The sequence below is a fragment of the Lissotriton helveticus genome, chromosome 10 (assembly GCF_964261635.1).
Source record: "Lissotriton helveticus chromosome 10, aLisHel1.1, whole genome shotgun sequence".
Classification (NCBI taxonomy): domain Eukaryota; kingdom Metazoa; phylum Chordata; class Amphibia; order Caudata; family Salamandridae; genus Lissotriton; species Lissotriton helveticus.
The window spans coordinates 252,019,298-252,041,910 of record NC_136071.1 but is presented as its reverse complement, the minus strand read 5'-3'; the positions used below and the strand labels follow the sequence as shown (position 1 = coordinate 252,041,910).

General features: G+C 46.2%; 1 protein-coding gene across 1 annotated transcript in view; it reads right to left on the bottom strand.

The window, feature by feature from the left end:
- The window catches only part of SMG1 (SMG1 nonsense mediated mRNA decay associated PI3K related kinase), a 1,634,890-nt gene that overhangs the window by 864,336 nt on the left and 747,941 nt on the right, over window positions 1-22,613 (bottom strand). The window contains exons 30-31 of the mRNA XM_078665250.1: window positions 9,662-9,910; window positions 9,123-9,407 (exon numbers count right to left, since the gene is read on the bottom strand). Coding sequence (XP_078521376.1) covers window positions 9,123-9,407; window positions 9,662-9,910 — 534 coding nt within the window. The remainder of the gene's footprint in view (window positions 1-9,122; window positions 9,408-9,661; window positions 9,911-22,613) is intronic.

The window sequence follows — 22,613 nt, the reverse complement described above, 5'->3', positions numbered from 1 at the left end:
AACGGCTGCAGGGCGCTTTTTCATGTGTACGGGGAGGGCGGGGTCCTCCCCTTTGAGGCCCTTAAGGAGAGTTACCAGCTGATCGAGGCGGATAGGATGCGATATTGGCAGGTTAGACACTGGGCACTGCACCCTCAGGTACGGGATGCGGCAGATAGGAACCTGCTCCCCTATGAGCGTTGGTTGGCGACGCGCACTTCGGACGCGAAACTCATATCGGATCTATACAAAATGCTACAGCCTCCGTCCACACATATCTATAACCCCGGGAGGGAGAGGTGGAACAGGGAACTTGGGAGAACACTAAGCCACAAAGAATGGGAACAGATCTCATACAGAGCGCGACATTCTGCATATCATGTGGGGCTCACGGAAACCTTCACGAAGGTTTCGACATACTGGTACCGCACTCCTGAACGCTTGCACGAAATGCACAGGCTCGTAGACAATACATGCTGGCGCGCTTGCGGGCACATTGGGACTTTAACACATATCTTATGGGACTGCCCACTGCTACAGGACTATTGGAGGGAGGTGCTCGATGAAATTGATAAATGTTTTGGCATAGAAATACCTCGTTTCCCGGCCTATACCTTACTGGGCCTACCTAATGCCTTAATGTTTCCGTTGAAATCCCGGAGAGGGAGACACATAGCCATTGCCTTGGGCTCTGCCGTGCAGAACATTCTAGTACACTGGCGCACCTCCACGGTCCCCTCGATCACGGGCTGGTTGCACAGGCTGTGGCATGTACTGGGTATGGAGAAAATTTCACTTACACTAGCTGGGGAGGTCGACCAATTCACTGAGCTGTGGCAACCATTCCATACTTTATTAGCTACTGAATTCAGGGAGCTTACGTGCCCCAGGTATCTGAGACTCCTTAGGCTTACACCACCGATTACCTGAATGGACAGGAGGAAGGTAGAGGGATAGGCCAGTGGGTTGGGTACACGAAGAGAGAAGGCTTGTGAGTGTCTGTGAACCTTTCTTGCGCGGCACCGGACTGAGAGTTGGGGGGAGGGGGGAAGGGGCAGGTCGGGGGGGTTGTTGGGGAAGTTTGTTACGTTCTTAGTGAAGTACAGAGAGCTTGGTATTTGCTTCCCGGTCGACGTTCGACCGCAATGCTTGAGGATGCCACCTGTAACCGCTCTCGCTTGATTTAGACTATTGGACCACGACGGTGGCGGTGAGTTCTGAAGACTGTATCGGCAGTTAATTTGCTCTCTGGGAACTGTCTATTATTGCCCGACCTCTTTCATGCTTTACATTGCTATGTCTCTGTACTTCCTCAATAAAAAATACTTAAACCTAAAAAAAAAATATAACCTTGCCGCACCACGCGATGCAATTTAAAGTGCTCAGTGCACTCCCCATTAGGGCCAAACCGGACGCTGGCTGAAAGGTCAGAGTGCAAATATATTAAAACTGGATCTATATTCATCTGTTCCATCAGAGACCAGAGCTTGGAGCGGTTGACTCTGTCAAAGGCAGAGCCAAGGTCCATAAAGGCCAGATGGAATGCCCCCTTTTTAACCTTAGTGTATTTACATGTTAATAAGTAAAGGTTAAACGTTTGCTCTATAGTCCCCCGTCCAGGACAAAACCCATATTGTAGGTCAGTTAAAAAGCCTCTGCTCTTGGCCCAGTCAGCTATGCGGTTTAATTAAATCCGACCAATGATCTTCACCTCTGAGTCTATGAGGGAGATGGGCCTAAAACATGCTGGGTCTGATCTATTGCCCTTTTTAAAACCTGGGACTATTATCGAGTTTGACCAGGTTAATGGGAGAGGGCCGGCCGCTGCAGCATTTAGATGTGAAGTCAGTAATGGTGCCCCTAGGTCAAAACAGTTTTTTATAAAAAGGTCCCCTGGAACCCAGTCAGGCCCTGGAGCCTTATTAGATGGTAAATGGGAGATAGCGGCACTGACCTCAGATAAGTTCAAAATAATGTGGTCAGCAGTCTGGTGGTCTATTAAAGGGACCAGCTCTTCATCTACGAGCCTTCAGAGTCAGAATCCGTGGTCGCTGTACATGATGGGTGTGAGAAGTTGGCCTGATATATGATGCTCACTAGTTCTAGTGATCACCTTGTATCAGACCAAACAACCCTTATGGTGATTGGTTGTAAGTCAACCTTATAGACCAGCTACTATCCTAATGGTAGCATAGGCGAAGCAGTCTTAGGCTAAACTCTTTTGGCATGTGAAGCCAGCTGTTTTACCACATATAACCCCTTGAATACCAGATGAAAGGACACCACACAGGTTGTTATGAAAATAAACAGTATGTTTATTTATAACAAACACCTCTGAACTCTTTATGAGATCAGAGGGCTAAGCACATGACAATCTCTTAAGAAAAATACGATAAGTTGCACAGAATAACAATGGTGCCCTAGTAAAGTGTATAAGGAAATCGATGGAAGGAATGGTACTGTCCAGAGGCTGTAGGTTCGCTGGGACTACACTATCCTAACCTCAGGTAAGTAATAGGAGGCTCACTGGACGCGTGTGCAGAGTGTGAACTCACACGCGAGATGCGGAACAAAGTCAATGGACAGTACAGTTTACGAAAAAGGTAAGTACGGACAGTCTTCACTATCTAGGACTAAAACGACTGGGAATCTTGACACTAGGAGAGTTAATCTACCCTTGAGCACCGAAATGCTCTTGTTACCTCACCCACGGGCTGCGGGTGCATAGGTGTCAAAGTGTGTCGGGTTTCCGCGTCGAAGTCAATGGAGCCTTGGAGAAAGATGCTGCAGGCGACCAGGAGGAAGATGTACGGTGCGATTCACGGGTGGATCGAGGAAGATGAAGACCTGAAAGCAGAGGGGACAATGTTCAAAGTCACTAGCCAGATGTCGTCGTCGCGATCTGGTGAAGAGTGGACGCTTGACTCTGCAGCCACGTGGACCAGGAGGCGTCCATTGACGACCAGGATGGAGGCACGAGCTGTCCCACGTAGGCTCTCGCTGTCGGCGGTGTCTGTTCCGGATTCGGCGTCAACAGGCCTTGGCAAAGGCAACCCACGCGGTGAGTGGAAAAGGCGTCTGGTGCGGACTAGGAGAGTCCGGGGTGCTTCTCTTTTGGAAGGAAGCAAGGGCCAGTCTGGAGCAACCAGACCAGCAGTGAAGATTTCAAGGATCGTCGTCTCGGAGGTCACTAGCCAGCCGGCAAGTGACCAGACAACGCGTCGAGCAGCAACCAAGCAAAAGGGCCCCACACAGATCTCGTGGATGCTGGAGGGCTGGTCTTCGGTGCAGGAGCTGCTCGGGGCTGGGGCTTCTCAGTCCCCAAAGCACTTTCTCAAGGATACCTCAGAAGTCGTGCTGGAAGCGAAGTGCAGTCTCTTCAAGATGGCCGGTCCCACGTGTCTCGTCCCACCCACGGGTCTCAGCTGTGCTGCAGATGTGAGTAGATGTCGGAGAGGACTGGGATTCCGGGTCTCGTCGGGCTCTGAAGTCTGGATCCGGCAGGAAGGACGACAAAGTGGACCACTAGGACGCTTGATGGTGCCTGCGGTTGCAGGGTGGACACTCCTTGCCCACAAGGGAGATTCTTCAGTCTTCTGTGGAGCAGAACGTCGAAGTCCAGAGTTTCTTCTTGTAAAGTTGTTCAAGATAATCTAACTTGGAATGGGACCAGCTCCTACCTTTATTCTCCTAAAGGGGGCTGCACTAGTGACTAGGTCCCTCCCATGGGTGGGACCAGGAAGGGGGGGTGGTTACACCCCCTATCCGTTGTCCGGTTTCGCGCCAGAGCTGGGGCTGGAGTGCCCCAGCAACTGGTTTGAACCTGTGTATGCACAGGGCACCTTGTGTGCCCCAGGCATGTCTCATTCCTTTCAGGCCTGTCCTACCTAATACACAAAATCCTGTCTGGGGTGGTGCTAGCACCTCCCAAGGCAGGAAACCCTTTGTCCAGGCCTCCCTCACTGGAAGGACTCCCAGCAGCAGGAGGTCAGACTTGTGTCTGTGGTGGCAGCATCCATTTTGTGATGCTGAGGCTCTGCTTAACTTTAACCGGGGTTCCCAGTTACATACATGTCGTGTCCCTCTAAAAAGGTGGAATGCTACCCCCGTCGCCAAAACTGGCGAGGGGGTAGTATTCCAATTCGTATGACACCTTACTCGACATGTTTTGATAATGCTATACCAAAGTTAGCAATAACCGCGAGGATTATAATGCACTTAAGAGTATATGGTATAGCGTTATCATGGAACAGCTATAAGGACTTGGTTCCGCAAGCTGCAGACAGGCTCAGCTCATGCTAGAGCACCATCTCACATAATTCCAAGCACTCTGCCTTCAGGATTGATAAGGCCTGCCATAGGAGTGACTGATAGGAGTATATGTGTCCATTTTAGGGTTAGATATAGGTATACTATATCTACAGCAAAGGGTGATTACACCACCTTGCCCCAGCTGTGTTAACAGCCAGTTGTGTCAGTTTTGGATGGTCAGCCAGGGGTGGCATAATACATGCTGCAGCCCCTGGTAGGCCCTGGGTACACCTATGCCCTGGGTACCTAAGGTACACTGTACAGGGACTGATAAGGATACCCAGTATCCAATTAGATATGTACCTAAGGTACATGGGTTCCATTTTAACAGAGCGAGCAGGAAGCCTGGGGTCCTGAATAGCAGGATCCCAGGCCAACTAAGTCAAAAACCAGCAAAACACTAGGCAAAAAGTTGGGGGTAACCATAGTCAGATATCCACCTTCCTACAATGGGGTGCAAGTTAAAATCCCTGGCAACCATAATTATAGTAAAAGTGGTTCAGTTAGGTATAAGTCATCAATAAATGCTTTAAAACTAGTGATTACATCTCACTCCTCTCAGGATGTGACAATAGTGTAAAAATTGGTAAGAAGAAGTCTACGCTTGTTGGGGAATGTTAAAAGGGCACCCTGGGAGGTCATAGCTTTGGAGTTTAAAACCTCTATTGCACACTTGTGCTCCAGTCTTACTAAGGTTAGCAGACCACCCTTAGCCGATCCACTAGAGGAGAGGGTTGCTGGGACAAAGTATGAGGAGAAACCATCAAGATGTAGACAACCCTCTGTATCCCACGTTTCCTCTCTACGGATCTGTGCTAGGCTGGCGCGGAAAAAGAAAGAACATACGTCAGCTCGCAGGGGCGACATCTAAGTAGGCACCGCGACATCATCCCGGCAACCACGACGCCAACGACAGACGTGGAGTTGACGGACGCCACCTACCAATGCGCAGGGGTACTACCACGGAAAAAATTCTCCGGATCCAGTCTGACACCTGGGGGTAATTCTAAGGTAAGGAATCTAGAACTAACAGTCTCTTTCAGATGGGAAGTATTCGCTGGGTCCAGCTAATCAGGCTGGGTCTCCTCTGTGTACGAATACCTGGAAAGCATAGACTACCCAGAATGGAGTCCAGGCTAAAGTACAAAATAAAAGCATTGCCTCTTATGGATATTCTTTTGGATACTATATTAACACTGACCCTTTACCAATCTGAAATGAAATCCAGGACTATGGGGAGAAGTAACAAAACCATATTGTTTCTGAAGCATGCAAAAGCTAAGTATTGGCCATAATCTTTGCAAAGAGATTAATTGGGCAGGGTACAACAGTGAATATACGGTTGCACATTTTATCTGGCATTTTCTCATTACAGATATTTCTGTTGGACTACCAATCAATATAAAAATGTTAGCTGTGCCGGCGACTCTGACATTGTTCCCACTCAAGTCTTGTGAGCACAGGGTCAGAAGACATGCATTGGACTGCATAGTGTTTTTGGCTTTACAAACCTTTCCGCTAATATATCTTTGGATGCTAAGTAACCCTCAATTCTTTATTCTATGGCAGCATGCCTAGTTGAGAATGCTGTCTTTTTAGATACTGTCTATGACCTGCTTGGACAGGAATATGAAAATCTGTTTCCTGCAGGTCCTTAGAGACTGACCTAGCCCTTTCTGGATGAGCTTGCAACACGGAGAGTAACAATATTAATTTCTTTTAGAGATTAAGAAACTCCAAGTTTATAATAGGTCTCAAACAACTTTTTTTTGGGGGATAAAAAAGTAGGGACCTTGGTTCCTTTTTTTCCACTGTAACTTTCTCTAAAGCTACCTTTTGACAACTTCAGTCATAGAGCTTCTTGGATGGGGGAGATGAGGAGGTGGCTGGGGGACAAGAGGCGATTTCATTACGAATGTGTGAGCAAAATCATTTTCTGCACTCTGAAGCACTCCCTGGTGTATCAATCTCTTCCTAACTAATAAATAATGATAGCTGTTTAAGGTAAAAAACTGAAATTGCATCAATACTGTACATACTAGAGGAGGAGGAGCTACGCAAGCAACCAAGATGGCCGCATAAGCTCCCGGCTCCGTCGACCTCCGTCGCTGGCGGACTTATCCTGAACTTCATCCTGACCTCCCGCCAGACTCCCGTGTGTCTGAATCGTTGCTGAGCCCAGGGGGGCAATCCCGGAGTTTTTCTCGCCTTTATTGACGAAGTTACACCGTCTTTCATTTTTGGGCCTCCTCCAGTGTGTAAGCCGGGGCCGCGAGTACTGACCCAGCCGGGTTTCAGTTGAACAACATCGGCCGCGGATGTCCGGCGGAGTCCGGTCTCATCGGAGTGGAACATATTCTCCATCCTGGTGGTGGTCTTTGGTCCCTGTAAATACTGGATGAACGGCGACGAGACGTGGTTGCCACGGTGGGTGGGGGGCCAGGTCCCGGGACCCTGATGCAGCCCTCGGGGTCCGCGGGTGGGGCCCCCGCTCTCGGCAGTGGTGTAACGGTTGCCAAGCCTGTGAGTCGCCAGTCGCCTCCGTCCTCTCCGCGCCTGTTGATTCCCCCGGAGTAGCCGGCCTCCGGGGTTGAAGATCTGCTTTGTTGTCGTTCACGCGGAGATGGATTGGACGGTGTGTGGACCGACCCTGGGGACCGTAATGGCCGCCATCGGGGCTCTTCACCTGCAAATGGAGGCTGCTCTCCACAACTTGACTGCACGCCTCGAGACTGTTTGCTTGAGACCGGACTCCAGCCTTGTGTTCAGACCCGCAACATACGGTTACCCCCGCGAAGCTTGATTTACCTCGAGAGGAGAACCCCGAATCTGTTCTGAAACTGGTACCAGTTGTACCCGCACGATTACAGCGATACGTTACTGGAGCCCCTGAACACCTAGCAAGATCGGCGAAGTCATCGCCCGCACAGGACTCACTTCTTCCTTCTCTTCTGGAGACCTCCACTAATATTTTTTGGATTGACTTTCGTGTATCCGATAGACTTCGAGACTTAACCTTTTTGAATCTTTCAGGCTATATTGATCTCCTTTTCCAGCAACGCTTTGACTCTTTTGCTACTATATTGGTTCTCCTGGTTGGGGTTTGTGCAATGGATCGTAAGGGCCAGGGCTGAATTTGACTTGAATTTGGTACAGTGACTTTCTTTTGACTCTGCTGGGTAGTATCTGTGGGAGTGCGGGCCAGATGGAATTCTAATTGTCTGGAGTTGGTGTGACTGCTGCGATCGAAATGGGATTTGTTGCCTCTGTGGTACCAGGGGCTGGGCGGGACGGTCGTTTCTTTGTCGGTGGCTCCCCTATTGGTTTGCTTATTAGTCTGTTACAACTTGCTTAATATCACAGTTGGGGATGTCTGCTTTTGGCGGGGGGAGGGGAGTCCGGGAGCCCGTATCGTCTTGTAATACATCTCCTCCTCCGTCTTTTCCCTTCCTTGGGGTGTAGTTTAGGGGGCAACAGGCACGCTGCTAGTGGGGTTAGGTCGTAGCCATCTGCAGGGGTGCAGGGTTGAGTTTTTTTTTTTTTTTCCTTTATTTTGTTCTATGACCTTTCTATTCCCTTTTCCCTTCTTCACAAGAGATGTGGCATATTCTCCTGATCTTTTTGTCCCTCATAACCGGGTGTCGGGTGTTCAATTTGCGTGTCCTGTATTCCTGGTGGGCGGGTTCTGATAAGGTTTGCTTATGGTTATCTATATCGTATTGTTTTGCCTCAGCTCTAAGCTGGTATTGATATTCTTCAGAATCTTATAATTGTACTGCATTTCCACAATTCCTTCGCCCATTCACCGTTGTAATATGTCTCACCAAATGACACCCGTTATGTACATTTTTACTCTTGTGTTATAATCAATAAAAATATACATTAAAAAAATACTGTACATACTACACTGAATTCATGATGCCATTGATCATGAAGTCTACAGGAGCTGTTACTAAAATATAATTATCTGCTGGTACCAACGATTGTTACTAGAAGACTCTTCTGCCCATCCCAGTTTTTTTTCCGTATAAGGTTTCATCTTACTGAATGTCTTTACTATCTAAACAGCAATCTCAACAATTAAAACCTAGACTTTAACGGTGTAGGCTACAAATGCTTGTCAGGATTCACTTTGAAACAAAACTGATGAATTTGAGAGTTTAAAGATTTAGCATGATTGATTTTGAGACAGACTCCTCTGAAAGAGCACCCTAATGTTGGAGGAACACTGTGGTAAATCAGGGACAGTAGCCATTTCAGAGATGGTGGAAAACTCATCCTAGTTTAAAATTTGAGGCTCTCATAAGAGGATCCTCACTCCAGAAAAAACCTCTCAAACTCTTTCCGCTCATCGAAAATCTTACTATTTGTAATGATGCCGCCCCCTTACTCACAGTACTACTAATTCACCAAGACATCTTTCAAAGCCATCAAATTTTTCTAGCTGGCTGGAGGAATTTATGTAAAGAGAAGGATGTTCAAAATGTGGGTCCGATGTTTCAAATCCAGGACAACAGTGTCAACATTGAGACACTGGGAAATGCACTACTATAAAGATTGAATAACAAGAGATACACATGCAGAGAGACTGTTCAGTTTGTGGTGATCCGTGGATAAATATCCAATACCGAATAGAAAATTAATCCTAGTTTTTGTAATCCTGAAGTGGCAGCTGCTTTATAGAAGCAATTTAAACTGTGCTTTCTTTTTAATTGGTGTAGAAACCGGACCGTCAGTACATGTTCAAGCAAGGAAGGGTACGCTTTTGTCAGGACTTTTAAGCAATAGTACTTACAAAAAATAATTTGGCAATCACTGAATGTTAATTTTACCTGTAGATTCGCTCTCAATTCGCGGATATTCTTCTTCCATTGTATTAACAGGTGGTAGGTCAATCAAGGTGTGTATGTTTTTAGCCAAAGTCGAGAGTCCAGTAGGATTTGGTTGTTGTCGTGCTCTATAAACCAGCTTCAGTTGGCTAGAAAGTTCTTTCCAATCAGCCTGAATCCATTTTGCTAATGTCAATATAGATTTAGCCACTGCATCCTCTGCTTTGGCTGATTTGCAAAATGATATGGCACAGGAACTCAGCATTTCCATGGCATGGGTGGACTGACCTGCACAACATGAAGGATTAAGCTTGTTAATGGATTTGGTTACAATATATATTAAAGTATTACTTGGTTTTGCAAGTGTAAAAATGTAATCGCAATGCACTTCCATTGGGTGATAAAGAGTAGACTAAGGCATATTCGGCTGCAAATGTATACTTATTAGCAAAAGCATGTACAATAATATACAAGCATTATACAAACTACTTTTAGTAACGTTTAAAAATAATGTATATAATGTGTACAAAACTTCCACTTACCTGCCGAGTATAGTAACTTTGATTTTTCAATGTCTAGTTCAGGACCCCATTTTTCATCTACTTGATCTTGTATGGACATTTTTTTAAAATGATTGACTAAATCCTGGGCTGTGGTAGCGTGCCCCAATTGAACTTCACTGCACTGAGCAAGTAACCTTGTGGCAAGACCAACATTGCCAAGTTTCCGAGAAAATTTTGCAGCAGTTAAACCCAGCTCCATGAGATGACTTCTGACTGGAATGGTCTTTTCTGAAAGAGAAAACATTTTGGCATAATGCACAAAAGAATAGCATTCGAACGTAAGCATGCAAAGGTGACCGAATGCAACACATTAATTTAAAAACAAAAACATTTATACATATTTCTGGCTGTAAATATTACCATTTAGTCGTTCAGCCCGGAATCATCTTCAGTCTTTTTCAGAAGAAAATCTGTGGTAGTCTACCTAAAACCTTCTAAATCAAGCTAAACCTCGGGATCTATGAGCTCAATAATAATAGCTTAAAAGGCTAAAGCCGTTTGACCTGTACAACATGGTGCTGAAGACAACAGCAGATAAAGTGCTGACTCCTTTCAGATTCTGAAAGATATACTTGAAGGCACTACAGTGGATTTTCAAGTTAATCTTTCAAGGCAATGATCCTCTTATAAAGTTTCTCATTCACGCCTTCTTTCTTCAATGTTTCCAATACTATTTTCTTCCTTCATTTGCATTCTTTGCTTACCAAGTCTCTCCCTTCATCCCATGTCTCTCTCTACTTCTACCTATATTTTTCAATCTTCATACTTATTCAATTATATAACCATTGAGTCGGCAAAACACCTTATTCCTGTTTTATTCCATCATGTCAGCTTCAGCTATGCTTCATCTCCCTTTGTATTCGACATTTTCTCTTGAATTCCCATTTTTTTCACTTCTCACCTCTTGTTCCTCCCACTTATTTTAATAAATAAAATATTAAGTAAAGATAATGAAAAAAAGGGGGTTATAAAAAAGACCGAGAACAGCAGAATTGAAAGTGGGGGAACGAATATGGAAGGGTTTGGAGGAAAAACATCACACAGAAAAGTAAACAAGAGAAGGTCTGTCTTCAAGGATTTACAGTAGGAATCGCAGCAATGCCTTCAAGACTAATGAATAAAGATCAGGAGAAATAATTCACAAAGTTAACTTTTTTTTAAAAGAGAAGTCTTCATAAAGTTAAACAAGTGTCAACAAGCTAAAGGACTTGCACCAAGGACAGATCAAAACAGGGTGGTTGCTGGGCAATGAAACAGTACAAATAATTAGAGGGAAAAGAATGATCCAGAGCAGAGTCAGATAACTGAACAAAAAAAAAGTTAATAGGAATTAGATATTACCGATTCATGATTTTACACTCAGTGTGCAGGATGAAAACCAGATTGAAAGTGGTCACATGAATGTAAAGAAAAGTGTGAACAAGAAAACGGACAAATTGCTGAAAGAAAGCAAGAAGAAGAATAGAATGGTATGTAGATAAAAGACAAAGATTAAGTCAGGATTATTTTTGCAGAAGGGATCGAGTAGAAGCAGTTTTAGAAGACAGAAAAATCCAATAGGCAACACAATTATTATCAGACACTAGAAAGCTAGGTGGTTTATGCTTCGGTATACAGCAACAGCTTCAGGACCTCCATTTATGATACTTAGGGGAACTGCAATTAGGAACATTCCGTTCAATGCACCAAGCCAACACACTGCCTCATCCACAAATGCTACAGTTCAGATGCAGAATGTGGTGACTTACTACCAACTAGAGGCTAAAACTAGCCCCATATGAACTATAAAGGGCCACGAAAATGTGCTTAATTATGATACAAACCTGAAAATCTACACTGTTGACCCATAGACACATTTTTGAATCATACTCCTGCAAGGTACTTTTCTGCATACACCTAATTTTGTAGGTTAGATGTGCAGAGCACAACAAATGAAAAAGACAAATAAAGGAACACATTTACAACAGATTAGAATACATTTCATAGGAAAACTGAATATAAGCTACTGCTGATACAGCAATGGCCCTTAATATTGTGAAGAAAGACCGCTATGGACTCCATGAATAAACAGTTTAAAAGTAGAGTTCCAACCCAGCTTTATTCTGTACAAATAGCCATGAAGAGACACAGTTTATTTTTGAGGTCAGTAGTGAATGACTAATTTGTTTAACCTTCACAATCCCACTTCCAGTCAAACAGTTAGAGCACATTGATACTTATTACACAATTGTATCCTTCTAAAGGTCAGGCAATGAATGTCCAAGCCTAAGAGAACAAGCTATTCTGTTAGCATAATTTAGGCTTCCATTTGCAGATAAAGCGCAGAGTCTTAGTCTTCTGAAGATAAATTCACTACATTGTTGTGCTTTTCCATAACTTTTGTTTCATACAACATGTGAATTATTTTATGTATCAAATAGCACACCAGCAGTACAATATTTCTGTTGGTAATATGCTTTTAGGTGATGTGTTATTTTTTAGTTGCACAGTCACTTAAAAAAACCATTGCAATAAAATGTAACATCATAAAATACAAACTATCATTTATGTGGCAGCTGGCAATATCTTTCCAAAGATGGGTTACTCCTTAATGAGACCGCATACAAGAAACAAGCATTTAAACGTATCTAAAAATTATATGCCGCTGACGGTGAAATCAGTAAAGTTCAACTATGGCAAATATGTTTCACATCAGTGCCAAAAAAAGTGAATAGTCCACCATAAAACAGCCAATCAGAGAGTGCGAGAGAGCCAGAATAGAAAAGTCAATGCCATAAAAAGGAGTTATTCCTTAATGAGATTGTATACTTGAAAACAAACATTAAACATATTTATATGATATACCGCGGATGATAAAAATCTGAAAAATTAAACTGCTGCATATATGTTCTGCAAATGGTTCTGTCGGGTGTGTACTATTTCTTTAAGTTGTCCTGAGTCCTAAACAATATATACATTACGTAGCGTTTTCATCAAAGAAGAAAGAATATATTCATTTTACGGTGAGTTCATCTAGGAGAAAAGAATGTAAATCCAAACAAACTCAGGTAAAAAATACTTTTATAAATTCTTTTAATATGTAGTTACCATGATTTCAAATATGAAAAGGCTGTATAAAATATACAAGATTTTCAGGAACTTCTGAGGACCACATCCTTTGGTCTTCTCACAGAGTCATTAATGCTGGTCCAAAGTGGTCCTCAGACGTTCCTGAAAATCTTGTACTACTGGCCAATTCCCCTCCCTGTCCCCCTTTTAAGCACCACTGTATATTTTGACACCCTCACAAATATCACTGAGCACTTACTGTCACCTTTCTTCACATTTGATGCGCCATTGTGTATTTTGTACAGCCTTTTCATATTTGAAATCAGGGTAATTATAAATGAAAAGAATTTATAAACGTATTTGTTACCCTAGTTTGTTTGGATTTACATTCTTTTCTCCTAAATGAACTCAACGTATAATGAATATATTCTTTCTTCTTTGATGAAAACGCTACGTAATGTATATATTGTTTAGGACTCAGGACAACTTAAAGAAGTAGTACAAACCCGACAGAACCATTTGTACATTTTATACTTCTACCCGGGTTCTGAGGGATACTGGGTCACCCCGTTGTGAATTACTGCATATATGTTCTGCAGCACTAAATTAAAAAAGTAAATAGTCCGCCATAAGACAATACATCATAAAGGGCCAGACAGATTAAGGAAAGAGAGATTGAAGTGTAGTCAAGTGCAGTTGCCTACCCATCCATTAAAAAGTAGGCGGACAAGGGACCAACACTAGCCAGAATAATAAAATACAAAGTGCAGGATTGCTACCAAGATGCAAACATGCAATAAAGGGAAGGTAGGTCTCGGAAGGCTGGCCCTCGCACAGTAGCCAGGACCATGAGGATCAGTTCTTCCACAGCGGTCTCCACAAGTACAGGACACACAGTTAATTTTGCTGTTCACCCCACCAGGGCAGTCATCGCGAGAGGTGTCATTCTATTCTAGATTAGATCTTTATTGGCATCTGTGAAGCACGGTGATGGATTGTGGCGTGAAATGAAAAACAACAATTGATGGACAGAATGTTGAACATTGTCAAACATTCACCCTAGTACAGAGATCTAGGCCTAAATCCATAGTTTTTTCGCTATCCATGTCATTCCAGTTTAAACCCAACCATATGCAAATCAGTCTTGACCCTGCTCCCCTTGGGGACAGTCGAGCCCGAACTGCCAGGTCAGGTCCTCCCCGGAAACAAGCTTCCTGGGACTGGTTTTAGGGTTTCACCCCTTCTTCAACCAGGCTAGCTTGACTCCAGAGGCATGGAGAGCAAAGGACCCACGTCTGAGCATACCTGTACCACTCAGGGTGACAAATGCAAAAACAACACATAATCAAGGGTCAAGACTGATTTTCATATGGCTGGGTCTAAACTGGAGTAGCATGGTGAGCAAAAGAATGATGGAAATAATCCAGATCTCGTGACTGGGGGTGAATGTTTGATTTGCTCTGCATTCCGTCCATCATCTGTGTGTCTTTTGAGTTTGGTGTGAGGCCTCTTTTTCACCTTCAAAAGGAATTTCACCAAACAGTCCAGTTGTCAATCACCAGGTTCAAAGCAGGCCACCACAGTCTGCCTCCGCATGTGTATGGCTCTTTGATTAAAGGGGACTCGTAACAAATGTATCCTTTCGCCCTGCAGCGCATCACAAGAGCATACTAGGCAAAGCATATCTTCCTTCCCAGAACAGCATAGCCGGCAGGTGACAAGTGGGCCCTCCTGTTGCTAGGGTGGAAGATTGAATTTTGAGGGCATCCTACCCAGGAGGTACCTCACAAACTGCTTCTTAACAAAGGCTGGGTACCCAGTATCAAAATATTTTTGTGACACAAGAGTCTTATAATTATTTAATGTCATCCAGCCATGAGCTCTACATACAAGAGAGGCTGTGTCTTCGGCGAGCGAACAGATCCTTATTCTTTTCCAGACCAGCTTCTAAAAATCTGGTGGCTATTTGGGGTTTCCCAGAGCCATGTGAGCCCAGTGATTGTTAGTGATTCCTGAAGATTGGCCCTCGCTGGTGACAGATCTCGATTTTACAGCTCCTTTCAAAGGAGGTGGTTAAGTGTGTTAGGCTCTACTTTCTCAATATTATTCAAGCATATCAAATAAGCTCCTTGCCTGGCCACGGTTTGTTTTAACAAGCCAAACTCCAGTCGGATCTGTGCCAGGGAGATGAAGACAAAGGGAAAAGATGATTCTATATGATCGAGCTGTAATACTATCCAGAGCTTTGGCATCTCTGCCTCTCAGCAGTTCACTCCAATATGACATCAGTGGGAGCTTAGCTTGTAATACCAGTAGTAAGAGTGCCAGTGAAGGGCCTGCCAATTTTCTTCTAAGGTTTTTAAGAGAGACAGCCAACACCAAGCCCTCTTGACCATTCTTTTCTGGGCAGAGAATGAGCCATTTTTATCAATATTAACCCCTAAATATGTGTACTCATCTGTGGTTTCAATCCAAGTGCCTCCCCAGAACCATGTTGGGGCTCTTTTCCAAGGTAGAGTGTCAGGCCATTGTCTGTAGAGTAGTTCATTGTGGCATTGAGCAGCAGTTTCACCCCAACCAGAGTATGACTGACCAGGACTACATCATCAGCCTACAAAAAGCTGGAAATTTCCATGCCGCCTATTTTTGGAGGTTTGCAGCTGTTATGCCAGGTAACCCATGAAAAGATGGAAGCTAGTCGGTGCAAGGACACACCCCTGCTTCAGGCCATGACCTGTTGAAATAACTATAGAATGGCATTCCTGCACCCAGCTCGACCTGCACCGATGTGTCCTTGTGGAGCAGGATAAGCATGTTCAACAGGGCCTGAGGGATGTTTTGATTTGTCAGCTTGTTACAAATCTTCCAGCAGTCTACATGGCCAAAGGCTGCCTTGTACTCGATAAAACAGAGGTGAAAAGGCATTTTAGCACTTTTAGCTGCATACATTAGAACAGCGATTGCCAAGATGGCAGTTGTGCAGATGTATTTGAGAAACCTCTCTGATTACACAGAATGATTGAGTTGCTCAAAGGCAAGGTTGGCAAATCTTTGAGCAAAGTACCTGCAGAGAATTTTACCTCAATGTCAATAAGGACCACTAATCGATAAAATGTTGCCAAAGTATCACTGCTCTTAAATACAGGTAAAATTAACGAGCTCCTCCATAAGGAAAACAATGTGCAGACTCCTGATTTGTGAAAAAAACAGTGCCAAAGTTTCAGCCCAAAAAACAGAGACCTGCTTGAACACTGCTGGGGGGATGCCATTTGGACCCAGGCACCTTCCAGTCGCCCTTTAACTAGCTTTCGCTTAGTTATGTCTACGTCAACCACATATTGTACTGTGGGCTGAGTAAAGTTTAAAGCTCCCTGGGTGTCCCGTGTGGCATTTCCGGTCTGTGGGGGATAGAACTGTTCTGTTAGAAATTTTGCTCAGGTTCCTCTGGGATGTGAGAAGTAATTCTTCCGTAGTCAGGACGAAGTAGTTTGTTGACAGTAGCCCAGAACCAGACACGGTCATTGTGTTTTATGTTCCAAAACAGTTTGTCCCAGAGATAGTCTTGGGCTCTTTTGATGGGCCACTCTGTATTTTTAGCTGAGTTTTCTGTTACCTTAGTAATGATGGTCATTGGCATCCCCTGGTGCACAAGATACTTACCTTCGGTAACGATATATCTGTAAGAAACAGTAGTTAGTGTTAGATTGCGTACCTTAGAATATCCCCAGTGTCAGACTGGATCCGGAAAGTTTTACGTAGCAGTACCCCTGCGCGTCGGTAGTCGTCGATCCCGGCTACGCGTCCGTCGTCGGCGTCGTGGTGGTCGCCGGGATGAAGTAGTCGGAGTGCTTAGACGCAGCCCTCGCGCGCGGACGTCAGTTCTTGTACATAGTTTTCCTCGCCAGGAACGCAGAGTCATGCCAGAGACGACACTGGTGCCATGAAACTAGGGCCCTCAAAGGGAAATACCTTAACCCTAGATATCGGTCCGCAGAACGGGGAGGATGGGTGGGGCGGTAAGGAATCTAACACTAACTACTGTTTCTTACAGATATATTGTTACCGAAGGTAAGTAACTTATGCATCTGAAAGAAACAGGTTAGTGTTAGATTCCTTACCTTAGAATAGATACCCCAACAATACCAACCCCGGTGGTGGGTCTGCGGACCAAGATCACACCAGAAAGTCCTAGAGAATGGAACGGCCGAAAAAGCCATCTCTTCGGACTTGGATGTCCAGGCAGTAGTGTCTAACAAACGTGTGCAGCGAGGCTCACGTAGCTGCCTGACAGATGTCCTACAAGGGGACTCCCCGACCCAGGTCAGTAGTAGTCGCCATGGCCCGAGTGGAATGGGCCCTCAGCCCAACAGGGGGCTCCTTTTTAGCCAAGGAGTAACAGACCTTGATGCACAACACGACCCACCAAGAGATGGTCTGTTTGTGCACCGCCCGTCCCTTCTTCGCGCCCACGTAACCAACAAAGAGCTGGTCGTCCACCCGGAACTGGCGTGTGCGATCAAGGTAGAAGGAGAGTGCACGTTTTGGGTCCAGACGGTGGAGCCTCTCTTCCTCTTTCGAGGGATGCAGAGGCGGAAAGAAGGTGGGCAAGGTGATGGACTGCCCTATGTGAAAGGCCGTGCCACCCTGGGGCAGGAAAGAAGGACGCGTTCTTACAACATTCTTGTCCGGATGGACAGAAAGGAAAGGAAGATTAGAAGATAGAGACTGGAGCTCACTCACTCTCTTGGCAGAGGTGATGGCAACCAGGAATGCAGTCTTGAGAGTCAGAAGTCGAAGAGGGCAATTGTGAAGTGGCTCAAAAGGAGCGCACATCAGAAAGGTTAGAACAAGGTTCAAGTCCCACTGAGGCATCACGAAAGGAACAGGAGGAAACATGTGCGTGATGCCCTTCAAGAATCTATTTACAAAAGGTGACTTGAAAAGAGAGGGCTGATCAGGAAGCCTCAAGAAGGCAGAAATGGCAGAGAGGTAGCCCTTAAGAGTGCCAAGAGCAGAGCCCTGCTGGGCAAGAGAAAGAAGGAAGAGGAGAATCTCTGAAAGGGGGTGTCCCGGGGGTGACGGGATAATAGGGGGGTTGACCACCTGAGGGGGCGCTGGTGGTTCAAACAGAAACACAGGGGCTTTTAGTAGGGGCTTCAAGGAGGGTTTTATTGGTATATACGTTTTTTTCATGAAAACTTAAATGAGAGTCTATAGTCTCTGTACACTGAGAACGGTCGCGGTGCCTTGTGGTCTTGGTAGTAATCTTCCTGGAGACGTCTCAGCCCACGGTTCTCGCGTTGTACCCAAAAGAAACGAAGAGAAATCCGAATTACGTTCTGTACTCAGGGGGGGGCAACAAGGACCGGGGGTGAGGATAGAAAACCCGGGTGTAGTGCACAAGTTAGGCAAACGGACGTGTCTAGGAGTGCTCGTGCTCAGGGTGGGTTTCTGGCAGGTTATTTACAAGGGTGGTTGCTTCCACCTCCCGACCCACCCCGTGACCCGGCCCCGTACCTCTCGAAGCCACGCTCCTCTGGTGGGCGCGTGGCAGGGCGAAGCGTCCAACCGTTGGCCTCCTGGCTTGTCGGTCCTGGTCTCCTCGCGTTCTCTTCCTCGTTCTCCTTCGACCTCCGCCGGGGAATCGCCGTCCCTCGTCCTGTTTGCACTTCCTGCTTTTGTCGTCACTATGGGTGGAGCCTCGTACTCACAATCCTCGGCCTTAAAGGAGCCGCACACGTTTATTCCGGCCGTCCATTCCTTCTCGCTGTCTTCAGGTACTTCATACCACGTACCGGTTTGTGGCTGTGGGGAAAAGGCGCAGGGTGAAAGGGGGGTGGCGGACCACCAGTCTTCTTGAGTAACTGAGTCATGCATGTCGGCCCCGTGACACACCTCCCCCCCTGGCTTCTCCCGTTCGGGGAGAGGAAACACACGGGACAGGAAGTCCGCATTAGCATTGTCCTTCCCTTTTCTATGGTGGACCGTAAAAGAATAGGGCTGCAAGGACAAGAACCACCTCAAGACCCGGGGGTTGAGACTGCTGTTTTGATGTATCCATTTCAGGGGGGCATGATCCGTATGTAGGATGAATGGTTTGCCCTCTAAGTAGTACCTTAACTTATCCACAGCCCACTTGATAGCTAAAGCCTCCCTCTCAATGGTAGAGTATCTGCTCTCCCTGGGAAACAACTTCTGACTGACATATAGTACAGGATGTTCAACCCCCTCTTTAATTTGAGACAGGACTGCCCCTATACCCTGATTGGAAGCGTCTGTGGCTAGCAGAAAGGGTTTACTATGGTCTGGTGACACAAGAATGGGAGCTGTAGTCCTGGTAGTCTTCAGGATTTGGAACGCCTGCAAGGTGTCTGCCGATGGTTGACGGAAAGCCTGATTTCCGGTTTCTTTTCGGAGCATATTGGTTAAGGGGGCCGCCAGCTCCGCAAATCCTGGAATGAATCGTCGATAGTATCCTACCAACCCAAGAAAAGCTCGTAGGTCTCTTTTCGTACTGGGGAAGGGTACTGCTGCTATCGCTCTCACTTTTTCACTTTGTGGGGCAATGGTTCCTTCGCCAAGGACGTATCCCAGGTAGTTCACACTCCAAAATGCTGCTCGCAATTTCTTTGCGTTTATATGGAGTCCTGCTTTTCGTAGTGCGGAAAGAATGATTTGCAAATGCTGGAGGAGTGCTTTCCAATCCTGACTATAGATGACAATATCATCCAAGTAAGCAGAACTAAACCTGTTGAAGGGTTGTAGGACCTTGTTCATCAGCCGTTGAAACGTAGCCGGAGCTCCGTGCAGTCCAAACGGAAGAACGGTGAATTCGAAGGCACCTTCGTCTGTCACAAAGGCCGTTTTCTTCCGGTCTTCCTCACGAAGGGGGACCTGCCAATACCCCTTCGTGAGGTCGATGGTCGTGATGTATTTAGCATCTCCGATTTTCTCGATCAAATCATCGACCCTAGGGATAGGGTACGTATCGAAATGTGAGACTGCATTCAGGGCGCGAAAGTCCATACAGAACCTTTTGGTACCGTCCGGTTTTGGGATCAGGACAATCGGTGAAGACCAATGGCTCTGGGAGGGTCGGATGACCCCTAATTCGAGCATGTCCTGGACTTCCTGCCGTACTGCTTCTTTCCGGGCCGCCGGAATCCGATAGGGTCTTTGCTTTACGACTTTTCCAGGGAGGGTTTCTATGTGATGTTCGGCTAGATCAGTTCTTCCAGGCAAGTCCGAAAACACGTCATCATATGGTTTTAAGGTCTCTGTTAACTCCATCTGTTCTTGAGTACTCAACTCCGGGTTCACTACCAGCTGTTCCAGAGTAGAGGTGTTCTTGTGGCCTCTCAACCTGTCCGACGAAATGGCCTGCTCGGGGAACCGGTCCCAACCATTCCTTCAATAGGTTGATATGATACGTTTGGGTTTTGGTAGGGGATAGACGGAGTCTATATGTGGTGTTTCCAATGGTCTCCACAACCTGATAGGGACATTGCCACTCGTTTTAGATTTGTTACTGATAGATGGTAACAACACGAGAGCCCACTTTCCCACATCTAAGGTTCTCAGCCTCTTTCCCTTATCGTACGTTTTTTGTACCGCTCCTGTTGGTGCTCCATAGAGGTATAGGCTAGTTCTCTTAGTTTGCCTAGTCTGGTTCGTAGCTGAGTGGTGTATTCTAGCATGCTCTTCTGCTCCTGTGACATTTCGGTCTCCCACATCTCCTTGGTGATGTCCAGGAGACTCCGGGGCAGTCTACCATACAGAAGTTCGAAAGAAGAACATCCTAAGCTGCTTTGCTTCTGGGCACGTATGACATAGAGGGCAATGGGTAGGAGTCGATCCCATGTGGGTCCTTCTGCAGTCAGCATTTTCTTTAAGGTTTGTTTTAGCGTCTGATTGTACCTCTCTACTAAGCCATCGGTTTGTGGATGATATACCGAGGTCTTCAGGTGTTTGATGTCTAGAGAGGCACACACTTCTCTCATCAGCTTTGATGTAAACGGGGTCCCCTGATCCGTCAGTACTTCTTTGGGGAAGCCAACGCGTGAAAACAATTCCACGAATTTTTCGGCAATGGATGCTGTGGTGGTGTTTTTCAAGGGGAAGGCTTCCACGAATCGCGTAGCGTAATCGACTATCACCAAAGCGTACAAATAACCCCGCCCGGTTTTGGGCAGGGGACCGATCAGGTCCATGCCTACTCTCTCGAATGGCACTCCAACGATGGGCATTCGTTGTAAGGGTGCGGCCGGTGGTCGTTGTGTGTTTCTTCTTTGGCAAACTTCGCACTGAGCACAGAACTCTTGTACGTCTTTGTAGATTCCTGGCCAGTAAAAGTTTCTCAGGATACTGTCTGTGGTTTTCTCCTTGCCCGCATGTCCTGCGGTTAAGTGGGCATGCGCAAAAAAGAGCACCTGTTCCCTAAAGGACTGGGGAACCAACAGTTGCAGATCTCCCTCTGACCTTGCTTGCCGGTATAACAAGTCGTTTCTAATCAGGAACCGGGGGTATACTAGCGGGTCCAGACCTGCAGAGTGATGGGCGGACTCCCAAGCACGAAACAGGGTTCTATCCTCCCCCTGAGCAAAACGAAAACTCCTGTCTATAACCCACGGTTCTGGCGACAAGTACGATGGAATGTTCTCCCTATTCTTGGGGCTAGACAAGTGCTCCCTAAAAAGGGACAGGAACTCAGGGTTGTCTGTGCCTAGAATCATATCTTCCGGCAGGGAATCCACCACCCCTACCCGAACCGTGCAGGGATCTCTGTCTGGTAGAGAGATAGTGATTGAAGCAACGGGGTATGGTTTTAAGTCCCTGTGAACACATCTAATGTATACGGGATTCTGATGGTTCATCTGCTCTGAAGCTACGAACCGTGTCTGTACAACGGATTGCCTACAACCCGAGTCTAATAGGGCTTTTAGTTTGTAACCATTCATCCACATACTCACGTAGAACGTGCTGCCCATTTCCGCTGAATACATCACGGTCCGGGGAAGATAGCCTACTTCCATTGGTTCCTCTTGGCTCTTTCTTTTGGGACACATTCTGGCTATAGGGCCCCCATTCGCCACAATCGAAGCACTGTGGACCTTTCGACATGGGAGCCATTATACCCGTTGGTTTGAATGTTCGGGGCACCTTAGGTGCTAGTTTCGGTCTCTTCTCCATTTTTGTGGTAGGGATGGTCTTAGACGTTCTATCCGGCTCCCATGAGGTGGTCTTAGGCTGGGCCCTTGCGTATTGCGAAGCCATTTCTATCGCTTGGTCTACGGTCAGTCCCACATGTTGTCGAAGCCACCGTTGGGTGGCGTATGGCAGCGCTTCCATGAATTGCTCAAGGTAGATTTTGTTCAAAATGTCCTCTTTCGTGCAAACGTCAGGGCGCAGCCATTTGTCCGCCGCCATTTTCAACCTAAAGAACAAGGTTTTTGGGTTTTCCCCTTGAACCCCTTTTTCTTTTCTGAAGCGTACTCTGTAGGCCTCCTGATCCAGGCCTAGGTGATCTAGTATAACCATTTTAATGGTTACATAGGGGGTGGTCCCCAGAGGATTAGCTGCTTGATACGCAGATTGAGCGTCAGCTGTCAGGAGGGGAGCCAGAAAGAACGGCCATTTTTCTTCGGGCCAGCTCATGGCCCGGGCCGCCCTCTCAAAATTCAACAGAAAGGGGTCTGGGTCCTCTCCTGGCACATACTTCTGGAGAGCCATCCCTGGGGGGTGGGGGCTATGTACACGCCCCTCGCCGGTAGGAGCCAGTGTAACTGTTGGTAAAGCCTTGAAGCCTTCGACGTGTGCGGAGATAGTTTTCGTGAACATTTCTCTGTCCGCCTGGGCTATTGTCAGCTGATTCTCCACAGCCCAT